Source organism: Otolemur garnettii, unplaced genomic scaffold, assembly GCF_000181295.1.
Source record: "Otolemur garnettii isolate 467f Iridium unplaced genomic scaffold, OtoGar3 scaffold00006, whole genome shotgun sequence".
NCBI classification, from domain to species: domain Eukaryota; kingdom Metazoa; phylum Chordata; class Mammalia; order Primates; family Galagidae; genus Otolemur; species Otolemur garnettii.
Window position 1 is genome coordinate 12,418,292 of NW_003852401.1, and position 20,939 is coordinate 12,439,230.

The following is a 20,939-nucleotide window of genomic DNA, read 5'->3' on the forward strand; positions in this document are numbered from 1 at the left end:
ACCTCCAACTCCTGGGCTCAAGCGAATCTCCTGCCTCCGCCTCCCAAGTAGCTGGGACCACAGGCGCCCGCCACAACGCCTGGCTATTTTTTGTTTGCAGACGTCATTGTTGTTTTGGCGGGTCTGGGCTGGGGATTCGAACCCGCCACCTTAGGTGTACATGTCTGGCGCCTTAGCCGGTTGAGCTATAGGCGCCGAGCCGGATGTAGAGATTTTAGAGTCACCAGCACAGATAGTGAGGCTTAAAGTCATGGTACTTGATGACGTCATTTTTGGAAAATTATATAGGTAAAGAATGAGGTCTACCACAACGGCTGGGATATGCCATTTTTTTAAGAGATTAATCTCCAATTAAAGTCTCCTTAATACATCTGAGAAAGCTAACTGAATAGTATTTCAAAAGGAGGAGCATGGTCAGTTATGAGGGTAGCTGGTAAGAGTTACAGTAAGGTAAGACCAGAGAAGGGGCTGTCGAATTCGGCAGCATGAAGATCACTGGTGACCTTGACCAGTGAGGTGAGGAAAGAAATGGAGTCTACTACTTCAGGCCACTTTTTTAGGATGTTTGCTATGAAGAGAGCATAGCAATGGGAAGAAGTTTCAGGGGGGTGATAGTGCCAAAAAGGACTTCTTCTCAAAAAAAAAAAAAAAATAGTCTATCTGTCTACCTACCTCCCCACCTAACCTTCCTACCTTCGTACCTGTCTTCATGGGTGGTAGGAAAGCAAGTTAATAGGCTGTGAGTGAAGATGACTGATATTTCAACTGTGATATATACGTATCTTCAAATCTAGTCATTGGAAAATTATGGACTATAAATACTGTTACAAATATTATTTGTACATAGTCACTACTACTTAATGCAATATTCAATAAGGCAAATTTTTAATGATGAAAATACAAGACTAGTAATTCACTACTAAAAAGCAATCAAAAGCCACTACTAACTCCAGACAGTATCAATGATGGAAACATACAGATACTTCCCAATAACTTTAGGACTATCAATTGTCTGCAGTTTCCTCCTTATAGCAGTAGGAAGTTTGTAAATTTTCCAAAATCAGTGGCCTGACATTTACGAAAATACTCAGTCACATCGTTTGGTAAATTCTAGGGTAGTGTTGATGTTAGTTTATGCACACTACATTTTCTTAGCCCTCATCAAGGTTACCAGGACATAGCCCTTAGCCTGTGTAAAATGAGGAGCTGTAGAAAAACATGCCACTGCACAGAAGGAGGCGAGAGCCCACCCGTGGGCCAAGTCAGTGTGTGAAAGTATTCCACTTTGCTGATTCTTAATTCTAGAAAAGGGAGGTCAATGGCATTTGAATAATCTTGGTGTTAGATATGATCCCTTCTCACCTATTAGTGTATAATTATTGGCCAAACCACTGATATTTGCATGTGAGAATCGGAATAAGTAATTTTGGTGTCATTAAGTCATCTTGCTGTCTTTGTTGCAGTCAGTAATATTTCAAGGATTTTGTTTTTTGTTTCTGGTGTGATTGCTCATGTTTATAGTGTTCATATGCATCTGCCTTAAAATTTCCCAATTTAAAAAAGGACTAAAGGCCAGGTGCTGTGGCTCACACCTGTAATCCTAACACTCTGGGAAGCAGAGGTGGTAGATCGCTTGAACTTAGGAGTTCTCAAGACCAGCCTGAGCAAGAGCAAGACCCCATCTCTAAAAAATAAAATAGCCAGGCGTTGTGGCAGGTGTCTGTAGTCCCAGCTACTCGGAAGGCTGAGGCAAGAGGATTGCTCAAGCCCAAGAGTTTGAGGTTGCGGAAAGCTGTGATGCCATGGCACTCTACCTAGGGTGACGACTGAGTGATACTCTGTCTCAAAAAAAAAAACCCAACAAAAAACTAGTAATAGTTCACAAAATTTATTAGGCCCCAGTCATAACCTTGGTGTGTTTGTGAATGGTTTGGTAACTAAGTAGAACCTTAAAGTGTGATCTTTAGATCACCACGAGAAAAATATGCAAAGTATAGACTCTTCCTGTCTCTTCCACCTGCACAGATTCAGAATTCCATCTTACTAAGATCCTAGTTAGACATATTAGATTCTCAACGTAAATAAAAAGATTCGAAAAAGGAAGAGTAGAGTGGCATGCCTTGGTATACAAAGAAATTTTGACTGTACAATTTTATTGTTGTTGTCTTCAGGAACAACTATAAAGATTACTCCTTGGAATCCAGACTACACTTCAGAATTCAGGCAGCTCTTCACCTCTGGAGAAAACCTTCCTCAGATTGAGCAGAAGATGAAAGATGGAATATTTCTGTCAGTTAGCACTGGCATCTGCTATAGATTAGACCTTATATTAAAGTGGAAAAATGATCTTGTGAATAAGAGACAAAAAACTAATTTTATTGTCAATATTTTCTATCATCTGAGTAGTTTACTGTTGCTCTACATAATTTTTTTTTCCTATGGAATGACATTCAGTACTATCTAGAAAATTCTTATATTTTGCCTCTCCAAACAAAATTTCTTATTAGATTTGAATGGGGGGAAGGGGCAATGAAGTCTTTTAAAAGACTTATAGGTACAATTAGATTATTTATTTTTTTAATGTGGAAATTAGTATTGTTTAAGGAATATATAGTTTACAAGTTGGACCATTTTTAGATTTGTTGGTCAGTTAAACTTCAGAGATATTTTGTTGCCTAGTATTTATATTTCAGAGGGGAAATAAACATCATTTACATTTAAAATTGCTTGACAATGACCTTCTGAAGATGATGTGATTATGTATTTTGTAGGTTGAAGAGACCTATATCTATAAAAGATGATGAAATATTAAATTATTACTTTTTTACTCTTCAGGTTGGTTAAAGGTGGTGACACTTTTCAGAGACTATCCTGTTTTTGAATGTACTCATCTATTATAATAACACAATCCAAAAATCCCTGTGTATCTAAAGGGAAGGAAAGTATCATATTTTAGGAATGATCCTTAACTTTGGCTGCAAGAGCCTAAGATATATACATTGATTATTTTTCTTATAGGACTCAAAGTTCCTGCTGCTTTAAGTGATATGTAAAATAGTAATAATTTTTACACTTATGATGTTGGTAAGATCTAATTTTCTAATCTCTCCAGCACTGTGACGGTTCTTTGTAAATATTTGGACTGTACTTAGTCCTTTAATTGGGAAATAGAATCAGGGCATGGAGAGGAAGAGCTCAGAGAGCTTGACTGTGTGGTCCTGGCTCTGCTGCGGGTTAGCAGTTCACAGGGCGGCCCTTGGGGAGTTCCCTGCTCCATGTGTATCACCATATCTTACAGATGACTTTGAAGGTCTCTTTCAGTTTTGTAACTGTGAGTCTATGTATTAGGTATTTATTTTTAACAAACAATGTTAAAATGCTGAATCAAAACCATTAGAATGTGTTTTATTTTTCAGTCGTCACTGTTCCCTCAGTTCCCCACACGTATATGTTATTGCTAAGGACCTGATTGCAGCCAGAGTGAGCAAGGACAATTCATGAGTGGATGAATCTAGATTTTTTTCCTATTTCTATTTCCAGTTTGAAGAATAACTTGACAGAGAAGCCTCTGTGATTTTACAGAAAGAGCCACAGATTAGGAGCCAGGAGTTTGTCTCTGTGGGTTAATAGTTCTGTGACATGGAATAAGTGACTCACCTTTCCTGGGGTTCATTTTCCTGAGTGTGGATAGCAATGTAGTACTTGGTTCTTAAGAGGGTTCAATTAGAAAAGGCACATAGTAGCTCTTTGTGAAGTAGGAAAGGCTATACAAGTATGAGTTATCTGATTACAGTATCAGCATAAAAGTATTGGCTGAGTCTGTGGCCTTGTTTGTCAAATGAAGGAGAAATCTAAATACCTTTGAGTTTTATTCCTGTGTTTGGCATTAATATACCAAATTTGTGTCCAGCAGTGTTTGGTGGTGTTTTCTTTAAAGTACTGATTTTTACGCAATACTGATGATGTATTTCCAATGAAAGATAATTGGTATAACTCAGGTCTGCGTACCACCCCTTCAGATAACTGGTGGTAGATGTCATTGTGTTATTAATTATATAACTTTAGGTACAGATAAAAGAAGAAATAAAATTAACTGCCATTACAATTAGTAATGGAAAGTATGTTAAAAATTATTAGTGTTTAACTTTGGGAAAAAGTTTCTAAGGTCCTTAGAAGAGTTCTGGTAGCCTTATTTTTTAAAGGTTATACACTGCAAATCAGAGTTGAAAATCAATTAAAAAAATTCTCTTTGAAGTATAAAATGAAAAAAATTATAAAATAAGAGGGGTTTTAATTTTAACTCTATAATCAACAAATAGAAATTCACTACTTTCCACAAAAAGTTTTCTTTTGTTACTTTTCTTATTTTGTTATCTGTATTATTACTTCCTATTCTTTATGTAGTTACCTGGTAGTATGGACAGTCTATCCAGCTGATTTTTAAGTACTGTAATGTCATTTTAATGCGACAAATAATTTATGTTTTCTTTCATAGTTAAGGTATTTTAGTGGCAGCAACTGCTTATGGCATCAGCTAGCACTGCATTGTGCAGTTATTTTTTTGAGTTCAGGTGTTCTGTGAAGAATGAGTATGAGGTGACAGAGTTTTGTCTATTGAGGGGTATGTGCAATGGGGTGGGTTGCCAATGTGTCTTACAGTGCAATTTGTGTAGTTCCTGGGCACAATCGCCTTTTTTTTTTCTTTAATGGGGAGGTAGGGTTCTGATTGGTGCTTTGTAAATTTAAGTAGCAATGGTGTTTTTGTAGGAATGATGACAAGGAAAGCATGATATCTACTTGATAAGTAATGAAAGATTAATTACATCAGCTCATATATGGACTATATATATATATATATATATATATGTAATTTTTTTTTTTAGAAACAGAGTCTCACTTTGTCGCCCTTGGTAGAGTGCCGTGGCGTCACACCTCACAGCAATCTCTAGCTCTTGGGCTTAGGCGATTCTCTTGCCTCAGCCTCCCAGGTAGCTGGGACTACAGGCCCCCCACAATGTGTGGCTATTTTTTTGTTGCAGTTTGGCCAGGGCCAGGTTTGAACCCGCTACCCTCGGTATATAGAGCCAGTGCCCTACTCACTGAGCCAATGGACATATATTTTAATGTTTTCTATGCTTCTGGATAGAAGAAGGTTCCAAGTTGTATAGGAAAAAGAAGTTCATTGCTTCTCTGTATCCTTATAGGGTAGAGATGAGACAAATAGGTAGAAGCTGTAGGTAAATCTCAGATTAATAAGTGTCAAGGAAGATTTTTCATCATTGGAATAACCCAGCAGTATAACCAGTTCTTTTGCAAAGGGATGCATTTAGCAAGGCCATGTGACTGTCATTCCTACCTGTCCTAGAAGCTTGGAATAGTCGAACTTTGATATCAGTCTAATTCCTAGATCTGGGCTCAAATCAATGGGGTGTGTGTAAAGAGGAAAGCACCCCTCTCCTCAAATACAAGTGAATGTTTTCCCCTTTGAAGCTCCTAGTAGAGGTGGTTGTGATGGGCACTACAGTTAGTACTCATTATGATTCCACTGCTTATCCATTCCTTCAAAGTGAGTCTATTCATCTTTGTGAATAGAGGGGTTCTCCCTTCCTTGAACATTAAAAAAAAATAATTTTTAAAAAGGCCATTAAGATCAACTGGAAAAATTTCTGGAATTTCATTTTTTCCCCCTAGTTTTACTCTCTATATTTGGAAATCTTAAATTCAAAAACATTTAGTTAAAATGAGTTAACAAAGACTCCAGTGGTCATTTTCATACCTGAAAATTTTGTGATTTCTTGGGTCTGGAGTGGATTTTAGGAAATTATCTTCTTCTCTCCAGCCTGTAAACAGTGTTGTTTCTCCTTCAGTCCTGCTCTGTCCAGCGCAGCAGCTGCTTGTCCCATGTGGCTAATTGAGGTCTTGCACACACAGTGGCCGGGACGCTTGTTGGAATGATGCTGAGTGCTGAGACCCTTCATTCACATGGGCTGCGCTGCTAGCCTGCTTCCGGGCATTCTGGCTTTTACTTGCTGTCTTCTGTGATCACCCAATTTGTGCTTCAAATATCTATTTGTGAAATTTACTTTTTGTGCTTAAGTGCCCTTACCCTTTCATTTCGTTTTTTCTTCAGATGATCAAGGTCATTGGCATTTTTGGACATCGTTCTGCTCTCCCCACCAAATTCCTTATATACTAAACTAAGGCTTTATTTTTGAGATTGCTATTTTAATTTTGTTATACAGATATTCTTTGCTTTTTCACAATATACAGCTGTTAGAGTCGTAGAGGCACAACTCTCACCTTTAAGATGTTAGTAGATTTCATTATTAATATTTTCTAAGATTACATTCTTCTGAAAAATGTCGTGAAACCTTTTCTATTGCTGTATGTCATCAGTGTTTCAACATGACCCTCTTGACTAGCCCAATGTTCCAATATAAAGTTTTAAAGGCGTACATTACCACTTAGAAAATAATTTGGTAGACAGTTTAATTTATGTATTATGCCTTTTGCTGCCTATCAATATTTTTGAATGTGTATCATAGCTAAGTAATAAGCATAAATATATTTAAGATATTTTTAATCTCTTTAGACATTTCTTAATCAGATACATGTATCTATAGATAAATATATAGAAAACAACTTACAAATATCGAATAGACCATGTTTTATACTGTTCTTTCAGAAGGAGTGTGCGATTTTCCCTAGGTTGTTCTCCCTCAGTCCCGTTGTTGACGTATTTTTTCTTTAATTATTAGATCGCTTATTGTCAAACCCTCTTCCTACCTCCCATTGTCTTTTATACATTTGCTGTTAGATTTAGTTACTTTGGAAGATTGAACTTGAAATGTAATGAAGGGGCACATCAGAATTTATCACCAGGAAAAATTCCTTTTGTGTTGAGTTGTTGCTACCTGATGTTGATGGTTAGACTTTCTTCTTAGGAAGGGCCTGATGGAGTCCCTTCTGTCCTGTTTATAACTTCAGAACTACAGAAAGAAGCGAGGCAGGGACTGTTCCGTGGACTGAGATGGCTGAGCAGGTTCTTGGCCTAAATTGTCCAGAAGGGATATGTGGGTCCCACTTTAGAGGAAGTCCAAGCCCAGTTCCCTTATGTCAACAATGTATTCATGACATGTGTCAGCACAGTGATCTTGTAACAGGACTTTGCATGGGATAACTAAAGCAGCTGCTTCACTGTACTTAGTATGAATGCCTCGCTGCATTTAACTAATGAAGATGTCTAAAGATAGGATCTTTATTAGGGAAAGTCAAGGGATTCTAAGCGCAAACTTTATTAGGTAAAACTTGAATATTAACGTACATTGACCCTTGTATGTCAATCCAATAGTTCTTGAAACAGTAATTTAAATGATGAATTTAAGGGATGCTGGCATAGCCCAGTGGGAGTTTTTTGTTTTATTGCTACCTAATATTTTCTAGTAAATTTGTTTTAATTATTGGTGTCTCGTGGGTACCACAGGGTAATAGGAAGTTGGTTGGTCTCAGTGTAGCCACACTGATAGCCAATGAACCTGAATGAAAAATGAGTACAGTAAAGATGACTTCTTATCATGTCATTTTTAAAGGAATTACATTATTTTGAGATGCTTATGGGTCTTAATTTGAAGGGATGACATTCTCTGCTTTGGAAATCATGCAGACATTTTAATTAATTTATATTTCTAATGGACACAAATGTCTAGTTAGCAATCGGGGGGGGAAGTAAATGAGTACAGTTTTCATTAATTCACATTTTTTTCCTAAAGTGATTTATTTTTCATGCTGTACAGTTGCTTTCTATAGGTGATCTTTTAAAAGAAAGTAATTTGCATGAAAAGAGGGGTTACAGTGAAATGGAATGGCTTCAGCACTGCTGCATTCTGTTTCACAGAAGGAGAACACATGTGTTTCACCAATATGTGTGGTTGGAAAAAATTACTAAATTCTCACCAGTATGCTGCATTCTCATATCGTGTTAGGAAAATTCTATACATAGTTTGTTTTTTATTTTTTTCCCTTTGCTAACTGTTGACACCCAAACACCTGAATGAAAACCAACTGGTCATTTATATATTAGTGTTTTAAAATATTTATTTGCAAATGTGTATAGAACACTTGAATTTTTTGATGCAAGTTGCTAAATCATATGTAAAGGCAAATTATATATATATATATATTTAATAAGTGAGAAGTATTATTTTATTACTAAAATTTATTTCCAAAGCAAATTTATTTTGTAGGTGTTTCATTTTTGGAAAATTTTGCTTTGCCTTAAAACACACAAAATAAACCTGTCTTGTGATATGGCGACCTAAAACCCTTGTTAACTTGACTTGTAGAGGGATTTTGAAATTCATCGATAATGTGTTTTTCACTCCTGTTTGGATTAAACAGAAATAAAATTGGAGGCCATAGCATTTTGTAAGCCGATGCCAAGCTTCCTGTTCCGTCATCAAAGCTACCTGTTATGTCCTTTATAATTCACTCTTCTATTAGTAAAAGTTGTCATCATTTTATCTCTTTTCTCATTACATTTGAATTTTGTCTTCTATCTTTCCCATTCTCAGTGATCACAGTTTTTACAGAGAAAAGCATTTTTAGAAGTCGAAGATGTGTGAGTTCTATGTAAAATGAATGTGTTAGTAACATCCATCTGCTGATCAAGGAGGCATTGGATCTGGAACCAGAAAGTGAAATAGATTGTAGCTATAAAAGTATTTTATCAATATAAGTCAAGAAGAAAGAAGAAAACTGTGAATATCTCATATTTTTTAATATAAAAACTGTGTTCCCAATGAGTATTCTCTTGCTGATTTTGTGTTAATGTTATCATCTACGATTTGTAAGCTAATGCTGATATAAAATCTAAAATTTCAACATGAAGACAGCAGTTCCCAGAGCCTATTTTTACCATTAAGATGTTTTTGAAAACAGATGCCATCTTAGAAATTATATTTTTAAATGCAAATAAATCATCCCAACGTGAAAGTCAACACATTTTACTTTTCATTTCTTGGTATTATAGCATACTCTGCATTATTAGATACGAGTTTAATTTACCAGGTTTTCTTAGAGTTCAGTATTTTCGTATTGCTACAACTGGTTTACCTAATGTCATGCAATTGAATTGTTATCTAAATAAATTACACTTTATGGAATTGCAATCTTACTCTGGTTGGTTTACGTGTGGAAGCTATACACAGTATCTGTTTTGCTGGTCTTTCTAACCTTGAATTTTTGTTTCTTGGTAAGACTGTTCTTTCAACCTTAGAGGGGCCTGCTTTGTGCCATATTCTTGGCTAAATTCTGGGCATGAGGAGACGAAGGGAATGGTCCAGCTGTCTTGAGGGAGGAATGCCTTCTCTGTCATCTTTTTATCATCTATTTAAGGGCTCAGAGGTTTAGATTAGTTGCTAACATTCCAGTTTAAGGGGGAAAATCTTCAACTTTCAGTGTAGCATGGGGGAGAATCAGGAGTTCTGTGTTTGAGACTGGTTGGGTTGTGGCATGATCCCTGTTCCTACCCAGTAACTTCTCTGGATTTTGCTTAATGCCTGTCTAACATGGGGACAATTCCACTGCTTCTTTCTGCTCTAAGAGGACTCAGAGGAGAGGTACAAGCTGCAAAGGGCTAATCCCGCATAAAGTGCTGTCTTCCACTCCTTCCCTGTAGGCGGCAAGGTACACAAATGTCACAAGCCAGGTGTTCCTGTCAGTGGGTGCCTTTTCATGACATGATTCAGTAACTCAGCCTCTTTCAATCTTGTGGCTCTGCCATCTTTAGCATGTGGTGGCTAAGGTCACTGTGGTCTTTGCATCAAACTGTTGAAGGGTATAAAACATGGAGATGGGTGGGAGGGAGGTCGTACATGTCATCTGCCCGTGTTCTACTGGCTAGAACTGAGTCCCCCTGCTTTACCTAATGACAAAAGAGGCAGAAATGTAATCTAGGGGTGGGCTGTGGAAAAAGGAAATGGGTGTGGTGAACAGTTCGCACGTCTCAGCCACATCTGCATTTGGACCGGATCTGCTAGGGTTCTCCCACTGCTCATCTTTCCTTTGTTCTTTAACATAAGAAACTTGCTAGACTTGGAGACTCATTCGGTACAATTCTGAGTATAAAGAAATCAACTTTAGTTTAAAAACAACTTGAGCAGGCACATATTAAATGGAGAAGGGGTGTCTGTAGATTCAGGGACAGGAACATGGGAGATCCTCAGGAAGTATTTTATTTCATAATAGAAAAGCTGAGAGATCTGGAAAGTTTTTCATTTATTTCTCCTGTGCAGCTACTTCCTTCTTGGCAGATGAACTTCAGCTAGCGACTTACAGGCCACTGTGATGGGAGTATGATGGGAGGCATATGTCCACAACAACAAAGGCTTATGTTTCTTATGTGCTCCATCTGTATTTCAGGCCAGTGAGGGATCAACTCCATGTCATTCTCGAAAAGGCCCTGGGCTACCAAGTCTAAACTATTTCTACCAAGTCTAAATTGTTTGGAGTGAGAAGAGGAAGGAAAATAGTTTGTGTGAATTGGTTCTTACAGCTTCCACCTCGAAGGGAGCCATATTTTATGTCCAAAGCAAATCACACAGCTTTACCTAACTTCCACTGAGCAGGAAAGTACAACCCTGACGTGTCTGGGAGAAGCACTAGAAGTAGATGATAAGCACCAATGAATACCTTTTTGGTTGGCAGACATCTGGCAAATGACACTCACTTTTACTCCAAGGGAGATAACAAAAAAATTCCTTCTAGTTGTAGCATCTCTGCAATGAGCCTGATAGGCTTATTGCAAATCCAAATGTGGCTCCAACTGATCTGGACACCATAAGCTAAAAAGTTATTTACCCTCTGCACACAATTTATGTATGAGTTGCTATGGTTTGAGTGTCTCCCTCCAAAACTCCAGTTGAAATTTACTTGCCATTGTGATAGCACTAGGAGGACGGGCTATTAAGAGGCTTTGCACTTGTGAATGGATTTGTTACTGCAAGAGAAGCTTGTTATGAAGGTGAGTTTGGGGTGGGTGTGGTGGCTCATGCCTCTAGTCCCAGCCATTTGGGAGGTTGAGGCAGGTGGATACCTGGAGCTCAGAAATTTGAGGTCTCAGTAAGCTAGGTCACTGTACCTGACCCAGGGGACAACAAAGTGAGACCCTGTGTCACAAAAATGAAAAGCAAGTTTGGGCCTCTCCTGCTCTTTTGCCCTCCACCACCAGTTAATGCAGCACCAAGGTCTTTGCTGGATGTGGGCCTCTTGACCTTGGCTGTGTCAGACTTACTAGCCTCTAGAATTATAAGAAATAAATTCCTTTATTCATTACTCAGCCTATGGTATTCCAGAACGGATTAAGACACTAGTTGAGCAGAGACTGCATAATCATCATGAAATGCCTATGCAGAAGGTGAAGAGCAAAGCCTGGGGAGCCACAGCAACCACAGGTCTGTGACGGTGTGAAAACCCTGTTCCTTGAGCTTCCCCACCTTGGGAATAGGGAATGTTCCTTGTTTGGGCCCTGATCCCATTTCCTGGGAGTAGCATTTATGCACATTGTTCTCTGGTTTCACCTTCTGAGGTATTGTTTATTTTCCATAATTTTTTGGTCACACTTTTGAGGTGACTATTAAAGAAATTGCCCTCCATAGGAACTAAACATCTTAGCCCTTTCTCGCCTTGTACTGGGGCCAAAGCATTGCTTATCATTTTAAGTCTCAGAAAGTCTCAGCCTTTTTCAGGGCAAGTGTTTCTTTAGTAGTACAGGTCTCTCAAAAATTCAGTCTGTCTGATTCAGCATCATGTGCCAAATCAAGGCATTACTCAGTCCCAGTGATGTAACTGACTAAACTTGATGTTAACTTGAGTCAATACCATCTCTGGAAGTGTTTTCTGTATTAGAATGTACTAGGATATGCTATAGTAATAAATAGTCCCCGAGTCTCAGTGACTTAAGAGAGTAGTTTATTTCCTGCTCATGCTATGTGCGCATTTTAGGTGAGTAGAGAACCATGTTCTGGGTTGTGGAAGCCATTGGAACCTCCACCACCTAGAATGATACTCATTGCACAGGGAAAGGAGTTTGGCAAATTGCACACTGCCAAAATGTCTACATCAAGGTGTAATGTACCATTAAATTTATTCTTTTTATTATTTATATATTTTTTTGAGATAGACTCTCACTTTGTAACCCTCAGTAGAGTTCCATGACATCATAGCTCCCCGCATCCTCAAACTTTTGGGCTTAAGGAATCCTCTTGCCTCAGTCTCCCAAGTAGCTGGAACTACAGGCGCTTGTCACGATGCCAAGCTATTTTTAGAAATGGGGTCTTGCTCTGGCTTAGGCTGGTCTCAAACTCGTGAGCTCAAGTGATCTACCCACCTCAGCCTCCGAGAGTGGTAGGATTACAGGCGTGAGCCACCATGCCCCGCAAATTTACTCTTTTTAAATAAACAGATCTACTTTTAGTAAATGTATATTTTTGTGCAACCATCACCACAAACTAGTTTTAGAACAAGTCTATCACCTCCAAAAGTTCCCTCTAGTTCTTTTGCTGTCAATCCCAAATCTCAACCCCTTGTCCCCAGGAATACATTGACCTGGTTATTTCTATGGTTTTGCCTTTCATACAACACTTAACATAGCTGGAATCACATATGTTGTCTTTTGCTTCTGGCTTCTTTCACTCAGCATATGTTTGTGAGTTTCATCCATGTTGTTAGATATATTCATAGTTCATTTTTATTATTGAGTTACATTCCACTGCATGAATATACCATGTGGTGATTATCCATTCACCAGTTAATAGGCATTTGGGTTGTTTCAGATTTTGGCTTTCACCAATAACACCACTTTGAATATTCACTAAGTTTAGTGTGGACAAAAGTTTTCATTTTTCTTGGGCAGATACACAGGAGTAGAATTCCTGGGTCACATGCATGTGTACATTTAACTTTTTAGGATACTGCCTCTCTTCCAAATGGGCTGTATCATTTTTCATTTCCCTCAGCAATATATGAGAATTCCCATTTCTCTGCATCCTTAATGGACACTTTGATGTTGTCACTCTTCATTGCGACCATTCTGGCATATGTGAAATGATATTTCATTGGTACTTTAATGCATTTATTTTTTTTCAGACAGGGTCTCACTCTGTTGCTCAGGCTGTACATTAACTGGATCATAGGTCACTGTAGCCTCAAACACCTGGGCTCAAGTGATCCTCCTACCTCAGCCTCCTGAATAATGGAACTACAGGTGCATGCCACTATGCCTGGCTCATTTTATTTTATTTTTTTAGAGATGGTACCTTGCTGTGTTGTCCAGGCTGGTACTGAACTCTGGCCTTAAGCTATCCTCCCCACTTGGGCTCCCAAATTACTAGGATTACAGTTGTGAACCACTGTGCCTGGCCCATTTTGTTTTTTAAAAAGTGATATGTAGTATATACAACATAAAAGTCACTATCTTAAAATGTACAATTCAGTGGTTTTTAGTGTATTCATTAGTTTGTACAACCATCATCACCATCAATTCTAGAACAGTTTCATCACTCTAAAAGGAAACTCTGTACTCAGTCATGATTCCCCTCAATCCCAGCCCCCTGGAAATGACAAATATAGTTCCTGTCCGTATAGATTTGCCCATTCTCAACATTTCATGTTAACGGAATCATATGATATTTTACTTTTTTTGTGTCTGGCTCCTTTTACTTAGCACAACGATGTTTCAAATACCATCACAATGTAGCATGTAACACCACTCCATTCCCAACTAGTATTTCATTGTATGGCTATATCACATCAGTAATTGAGCGATATTTAGGAAGTTTTCCTTTTGGACTATTACGAATAATGCTGCTACAATCATTCATATGCAAGTTTTCGCGTGAACATACGGTTTCAGTTTTCTTGGATACATACCTAGAAGTAGAGTTGCTGGGTTATATGATAATTCTGCATTTAACTTGTGGTGGAACTGCCAAACCATTTTCCACAGTAGCTGTACCGCGTTATGTTCCCACCAGCAGTATATAAGGGCTCTGATTTCTCCGCATCCTCCTAGCACCTGTTATCTTACAGTTTTTAAGTTAATAGCCATACCAGTGGGTGTGAAGTGGAATCTCATTGTGGGTTTTGATTCGCATTTCTGTGATGACTAACGATATTGGACATCTTTTCACATACTTATTGGCTACTTATATAATTTCTTTGGAGAGAAATATCTATTCAAATCTTTTATCCATTTTAAAGTGTGGTTGTCTTACTAGATATTTATCAAGTATATGATTTGCAAATATTTTGTTATATGGATTGTCTTTTCATTTTCTGATAGTATCCTTTGACACACAAAGGTTTTTAATTTGTATCAGGTCCAATTTACTTGGTTTTCTGGATCTTGCTTATGATTTTACTGTCATATCTAAGAAACCATGGCCTAATCCAAGGTTACACAAGTGTATAATATGTTTTAGTTCTTACATGTAGGTCTTTGATCATTTTGAGGTAACTTTTGTATATGGTGTGAGAGAGGGGTCCAACTTCATTATTCTACATGTGGATATCTGGTCACAGACTCGCTGTCTGTTGAAAAGCACACTGGATTTCACAGTTTCCTCCCAGAACTTTCACAGGCATCGTTTCCATTCGTATTTCACTGGTCTGAGCAAGTCATGCAGTTATGCCCGGCTTCAAGAGAACAGGTAAATACAATTTTACCACATCTATTCATGGTTCCAAGTTCACATGTTAGAGTTCCATGACTGTCTTACTTAGTGCAGGTTCCAAGTCCTTGAAGGGGGAGTTTTTATTGGTCTGGCCTAGGAGAAGTGATGTGAACCTTTCTTCAAACAATTGTGACGAAGGTAACAGGGTCATTTGGGATGGACATTGCTGCTGGAAGTTTACAAAAAAGCCCTATGGACTGGGGAGTGGAAGAGTTAAGGGGAAAGGATCATTGTAAGCCCCCCAAATATCTATGATTTTGTATTTAATTCTGGTTTAGCTTACTTAAAGCTCATCCACTGCTATAAGTTTCCCGATTGTACTTTTGTTTATCAAATATTTATTGAATTTCTGCTGTTTCTTCAGACTCTTCCAGGCACTTGAAAAATACCAGTAAATAAAACCAAGATTGGCTTCTTTATGGAACAAAGCTAGTCAGTGTCTCTTCCTTTGAGATGTGCAGAAAAGCAGGAGATCTTTTTCCAAATGGTAGGTTTACACATTACCTTTGGAAGGCAAATGTAAAAAGTAAAAAAAACTTTGCCTCTAACCCTGACTGGAATGAGGGACCATTGCAGTTTTCGGCACCAGTGTGGCATGAGCTAACTTACGTTGAGGCTGCTATGACGAGGGCAGGGTGCCCTGGAGAAGGCAGCAGCAAGGCGGCCCAGACTGGAGGTGGTGGTGGCCCAGACTGGAGGTTGTACCAGCTCAGACTGGAATGTGGAGTCTGGGCTTTGAGCCTGAACAAGTTCAGGGTGGATTTGGCTCAGCCGAGATGGGCAGCTTGTGGGGGAATGCGCTGAAGACAGTTGTAAACATAATGCCTTAAGATCTCTCTTAGACATCTTGGTCTTAAGTGGGCAGATGGATAAATGACTCTGGAATTTGGGAGAGAGGAGCCCATCTCTACTAAAAATAGAAAAGCTGAGGCAAGAGGATTGCTTGAGCCCAAAGAGTTGGAGGTTTCTGTGGGCTATGATGCCCTGGATGTCTACCCAGGGCAACAGCTTGAGACTCTGTCTCAAAAAAAAAAAAATTAAAATAAAATTTGGAAGTCCTCAGCATGCAGATGGCATTGAAAGCTGTGTGACCAGAGACTTACAAAGTGACCTCAGGGAATGCCCATGTTATGTTTCATCGGTAATTATGATTTGGGGTGAATTATTAATATATGCTCTGTTCACCTTCAAAGCTAAATTGAGCCTGGTGGGATTCACATTGGATAAAATGTAATATAGATGAATAATATAAGCATAAACTTAAAAATGAGGTCTTTTGATTAAATAAGGCCTTTGTCTGGCTTTTTGAAGACTTCCATATAGCTAAAAGAGGCAGAGTGTCATTTGAGATTTAAGGGGGCGGGGGGGAGAGCCAAGCATAAAATCTCAAACTTTAATTAAGAAAATTTGACAATGTTAAACAAGAAGCAGCTGCGAGGGGGAAGATTTGTGTGCATTTTTAGCCCCACTTTGAAAGCCTCAGATTGATTGTCTTTGGAGCAGAATGGAGCAAATTGTCACAAATCTTGTTTTCTGAGAAACCAGTTATATCAACAGTACGGCATGCCACTGCCACAGCCAGCAAGCCAAAAATAACATGCAAAGGAATGGCTGCAAATCTATTTAGAATTAAGCCAGTAATTATTGCGTTTGTGATCATTTCCAAGAATTGTTCCTACCCAAATATTAAATGGAAAATAAGACAAGATCATTCTAGCCTTGAGAATTTTCTATTTCATTTTTCTCTTTTTCTTCACTTGCTAGTGATTCATGTTAATAAACTGTTAATAGTTTTAAACAGAGCACTTCTATGTTGAAATTGAAAAGAAAGTCATTTTAATAATATTTTGGAGACTTCACATTTTTCTTTATTAAAAGAGAAAATAATTTTCTTTTTGCTATTTATTTCTGTGCCTGAAATTACTTATATCACTAAAACTTCTGAAAACCCACATTAAAGCTAGGTGTTCACTGAAAGTCCTGGGGGCACCAACTATTTTCTGATCACCTTCTATGATCAAGTAAATAAATCTTAATTTGGTCAAAAATCTATTTGGGAAACTCTGAGTAAATATGGAGAAAGGAGTCTTGCTATTGGAACCAATGTGGCAATGGAGAGAAACCTTCTTTAATTCATCTATAAACTAGTTTCTCTAAAATTAGATGGAATCCTTTTATTCCAGGATAATATATTTTTAAAAATGATTATTGCGTAATTATTTAAGAATTACTCCTTAAAATTTGTGCAGCTCCTTCTCCTGTTCTCGTATTCCCCTGGAGCTAGGTATATCAGCAGATCACGTACACCAGTGGTTCTCAACCTTCCTAATGCTGTGGCCCTTTAATACAGTTCCTGTGGGTCATGACCCACAGGTTGAGAACCACTGATGTACATATTTATGATGCTCCTCAGTCTACGAGGAAGCATGTATATTTTGACTTTTCTTTGCCTCCGGGGATTCTTTTTTATCTAACCCCTGTCTGGGGTTTACACATAACTTTCATCCAGTAGGACAAGAACACTTTCCTCCTCCACCCTTTCTTACCCAGGTGATCTTCCTAAGGCTGCATCAGGTGAAGTTTGACCACAAGAAGTGACTGACTAGTTGTCAGAAAGACGAATGCTGCTTTTAAAAATAGCTGCATGACGTTCCCTGTCAACAAAACTGTGGCTCTTGGAAAAGGATGGGAAGCTTAGGTCCAGCTGTAGAACAAAGACAGGTGTGATGCTCTCTTAGCTACCCTGCTTCATGCATTTGTAGAGCAGACCTTGTCCTTCAACTGTCTGGTAATTTGTGTGTGGAGCACAGGCTGTAGTGTAGTGCAGTGGTGCTCAACTTTTCACATCTTGGACCTTACAAATCTTTCAGGGAGGAGGTGGTGGGTGAGGGGCAGGAAGAGGCACAAAGTCATCTTTAAATATGATTGCTGTCTAAGGTGAGGTGGTGTGGGGAGGGCCAGTGTTTCAGATCAGTACACAACTCTTCACCTCCAGGATGCACTCTTTATCTTTCCAGATGACTGCTCTGTCCCTAGACTTAGTTTATACAAACACGTACAAAAGTGTTAAGTGTCCAAGATTTTGGTTATAATGATCCATGGCTGGATAATAACTGTTGGGAGGTATCATTGGGTAGAATGTGGGGCTGAGGGAGCACAGATTCTCAGTAGTTCAAGTTACAACCCTGTGTCCTCCCCTTTGGTCATGGAACAACAACTCCACACCAGATCGCCAGAATCTCTTGTACTTAGAATCCATTCTCATGGCTCTTACACAAGCTACGGGGAAGCCCACAAACTCAATAATTGCTCCGTTTTTTCTTTGAGATTAACTTTCTTTTTCCATATCCCCCATAGTGATTTTTCCATTACCATTTGATGCTCAGTTTTTATTTTCCCTAACACTGGTCCCTGGAAGTCTCCAAAATCTCAGGATGCATAATAGATTTGATTTCATCTTGTTCCTTTCTCACCTACTTCATCCTAAAGTTGATTTCTTGATTTATTTGAGCAGTCTTCTGCCCTCCAAAGAAAGGGTCTGTAAAGCTTGGTTGAAAGGGAAAAGTCTCTTGTTCCAAGGCTGGCAAATTTCTTCCTCCCTTGGCCTTTAGCAGCCAGCCAGCCACCAGCTGTCCCACCATGCTGCCTTCCGTTGGCTCTCCCATGGATGTGGCTCACAGTCCCTGACTTTCCAGCTACTTTTAGGTTTTTTGCTGGGTGTGTTGCAGTGGGACAGCACACGCAGTTGATGTTTGTGCTGGTCTGTACACTCAGGTTGGACCTCCAAGCTGTCACCTGGAACAGTCAGTGAGGCTGTGCTTATTTATTCTGAGTTGTGGCTTGGACATTTACTTAGCTTAAAATAGGATTTTTTTTTTTTTTAATGTGTGTGGCTCTCAGGTGCTTAAAATAGGATTTTAAATGACCAGAGGGGATAGTGTTAGAGTACCCTATGAATTTGTGAAGGAAAGTCATGCTTTCCTTACAGGCTGAGGTGATGGATGCAAGGTAAACTGGAAACTCCCAGGACTTTTCAACCTATTCATACCCCTGGGTTTAGACCTGAACTCATGTGTGATGTGCATGGTTGATGGCAGTGGCTGTTATTTTTGTTGTATGGTTCTGAGCAAATCTACGCTTTGTTCCTTCTCTATGTTTGTTATACCAAATTGTCCAAATAATGCTGAGTGTGAATGTTCACGTGCCTACTGAAATAAGGAGGGTTTTAAACAGTAGGCAACTATACAAAATCAAAAGGATAAAAATGGCTATTAACAGAAGAGACACAGACACCAAACACGAGATATTGAGAAGGGAGTAGAACGTCTACTAGCAGGACATCCATTCTGTAGTTTGAGGAAACGCCCTCATGCACCATTCCTGGTCAGCTGACAGTGGGTGTAGGTGTTTGTTTCTTACCCAAGTGGGCCTCATCCAGAGAACCTGGCTCATCAGGTGTAAGTTCAATAAAACAAACTTATATTACCATTTAAAGGTGATAAAGGTGATAAAGGTGGGGAAAGGGGGAAGTAAGGTGGGGTTCTACATGAATGCCTCCATTCAGCGCTGAATGAACCCTCAGGCCACAAACTGCATCACGGAGATCTACGTGAAGAGGGTGGATCTCATGCTGCAAATCTCAGATGTGCGCATCATCAGTGTCATCTGCTAAGGAGGGACAATGGTTGTGCCAGTTGGACTTTGGGCAGGTCATACAACAGCAAGGAACAGAGTCTGTTATTCTGGATGCCTTGGGGAGGGCCAGAGGGCTTCTCCTGCCTGGGGCTGACTGGGGACAGTCAGGGCACTTAATTAGATGGCTAAGCCTTCTCAAAGAATAATACAGGGGTAAAAATGCCCTACCCCCAAAGTCACAATTCAGTGAAATCTGACTCACTGAACTTTAATCAATGAGGCATCTCATTGATAGCCTTTTTTCGTATACTAAAGCCCATACAGACTTGAACCAATTCAGAAGATAGTCTGTCGGCCAATGGGAGAAATCCATATCACCAGGTAGCCTTTTCTTGGAGTTCCAAGGCACCATGGAGATTGTTTTCCCCTAAGATCATTACCAGTGCAAAGTGTGAATATACGAGTGCATTCTTGTGCACATACACACACACACCACCCAAAGGAAGAGTCTCCTTGCCTTGTACAGAAACATTCTGATTGTTCCAAGATTGAATGGGCTGCTGGACAGCTTTCCTGCTTTCCACTGTGTCTGTGCCTGCATGAAGCACATCCGAGGAAGGAGGCTGCCCCCCTGGACATCTCCCTTTGGTTTTGGAGCTGCAGGGTCAGCAGCGTGAGGCAGGTGCTGAAGTCCACTATGTCACATTTTCTGCCACACTCTAGATGGCTTGGTGTGTTCCAGTGGGGGCAAAACACTGATATCCTCTTTTAGGCGTCACTGGAATTTGATCTGCAGGGACAGGTCAATGGCTATCTTTTGGTCCCCTTGAAGAATCCCCTTTATATCGATAATTTACTGATGCACTTTCAGAACTTTCAGTCTCTTACAAACAACCTGGCCTGCATTTAGTGTTGAATGGACCCATGGATTACTGGTGTCACGAGTCCTTTTCTGGACTTACCTTAACTTGGTAGTTCTCAGGCCGTGTTGCACTCAGGGAGGTCTACATAAAATAGGCGAAAAAAAGTGTGGAAAGCTCCTACGGGCTTGACAGTGCACTCAGCTTTGACATAGACGGAGGCGGTGAGTGGAGTCAGTTTCCTCACTAAGACAGTAGCTGGGAAAATGGTTTTACAAGCAAGGTGAATGGGCTGAGTGGGCTATGATGGGTTTTTCTGAGGAGATCAACTCAAGGCGGATTGTTATTGTTATAGCCACTATTTGGGAATCAGTCAATGTTCAGCAGAAATCTCCCTAGGTACTTTAAGACGAAAAGGATTCAATACAGGGAATTAGGTGCTTTTAAAAACATTAGAAGTGTTGGCTGAATGTGGCCTCCAAGAATGACCCCAGAGCACCAAAGAAGTGACCCATCAGGGCGCACAATCAGGAGGCTGCCATGTTTAACCACGAGTTGAAAAAACAAAACGTGCTTGCGCCGTAATCCTGGGATCAGGAAGTCGCCTGCTCTCTGCCGAAAAGTCCTGCCCCCACAAACTCACCAGGAGGAATGGCCCAAAGTTGAGGAAGATGGGACGATATTTTTTGTAAGTACAACAGGAATAAGGTTAATA

The 20,939-nt window shown here is 39.4% G+C and overlaps 1 protein-coding gene across 4 annotated transcripts in view; it reads left to right on the top strand.

Annotated features, from left to right (window-relative positions):
• Positions 1 to 3,909, top strand: part of TTC39B (tetratricopeptide repeat domain 39B) — a 123,452-nt gene extending 119,543 nt beyond the window's left edge. For all 4 annotated transcript variants that reach the window (XM_023508141.1, XM_023508144.1, XM_023508150.1 and 1 more), the window contains one exon: positions 2,172 to 3,909. In XM_023508141.1, the coding sequence (XP_023363909.1) occupies positions 2,172 to 2,262 (91 nt within the window). In that variant the 3' untranslated portion in view covers positions 2,263 to 3,909. The remainder of the gene's footprint in view (positions 1 to 2,171) is intronic.
• The last annotated feature ends 17,030 nt before the right edge of the window (positions 3,910 to 20,939 follow it).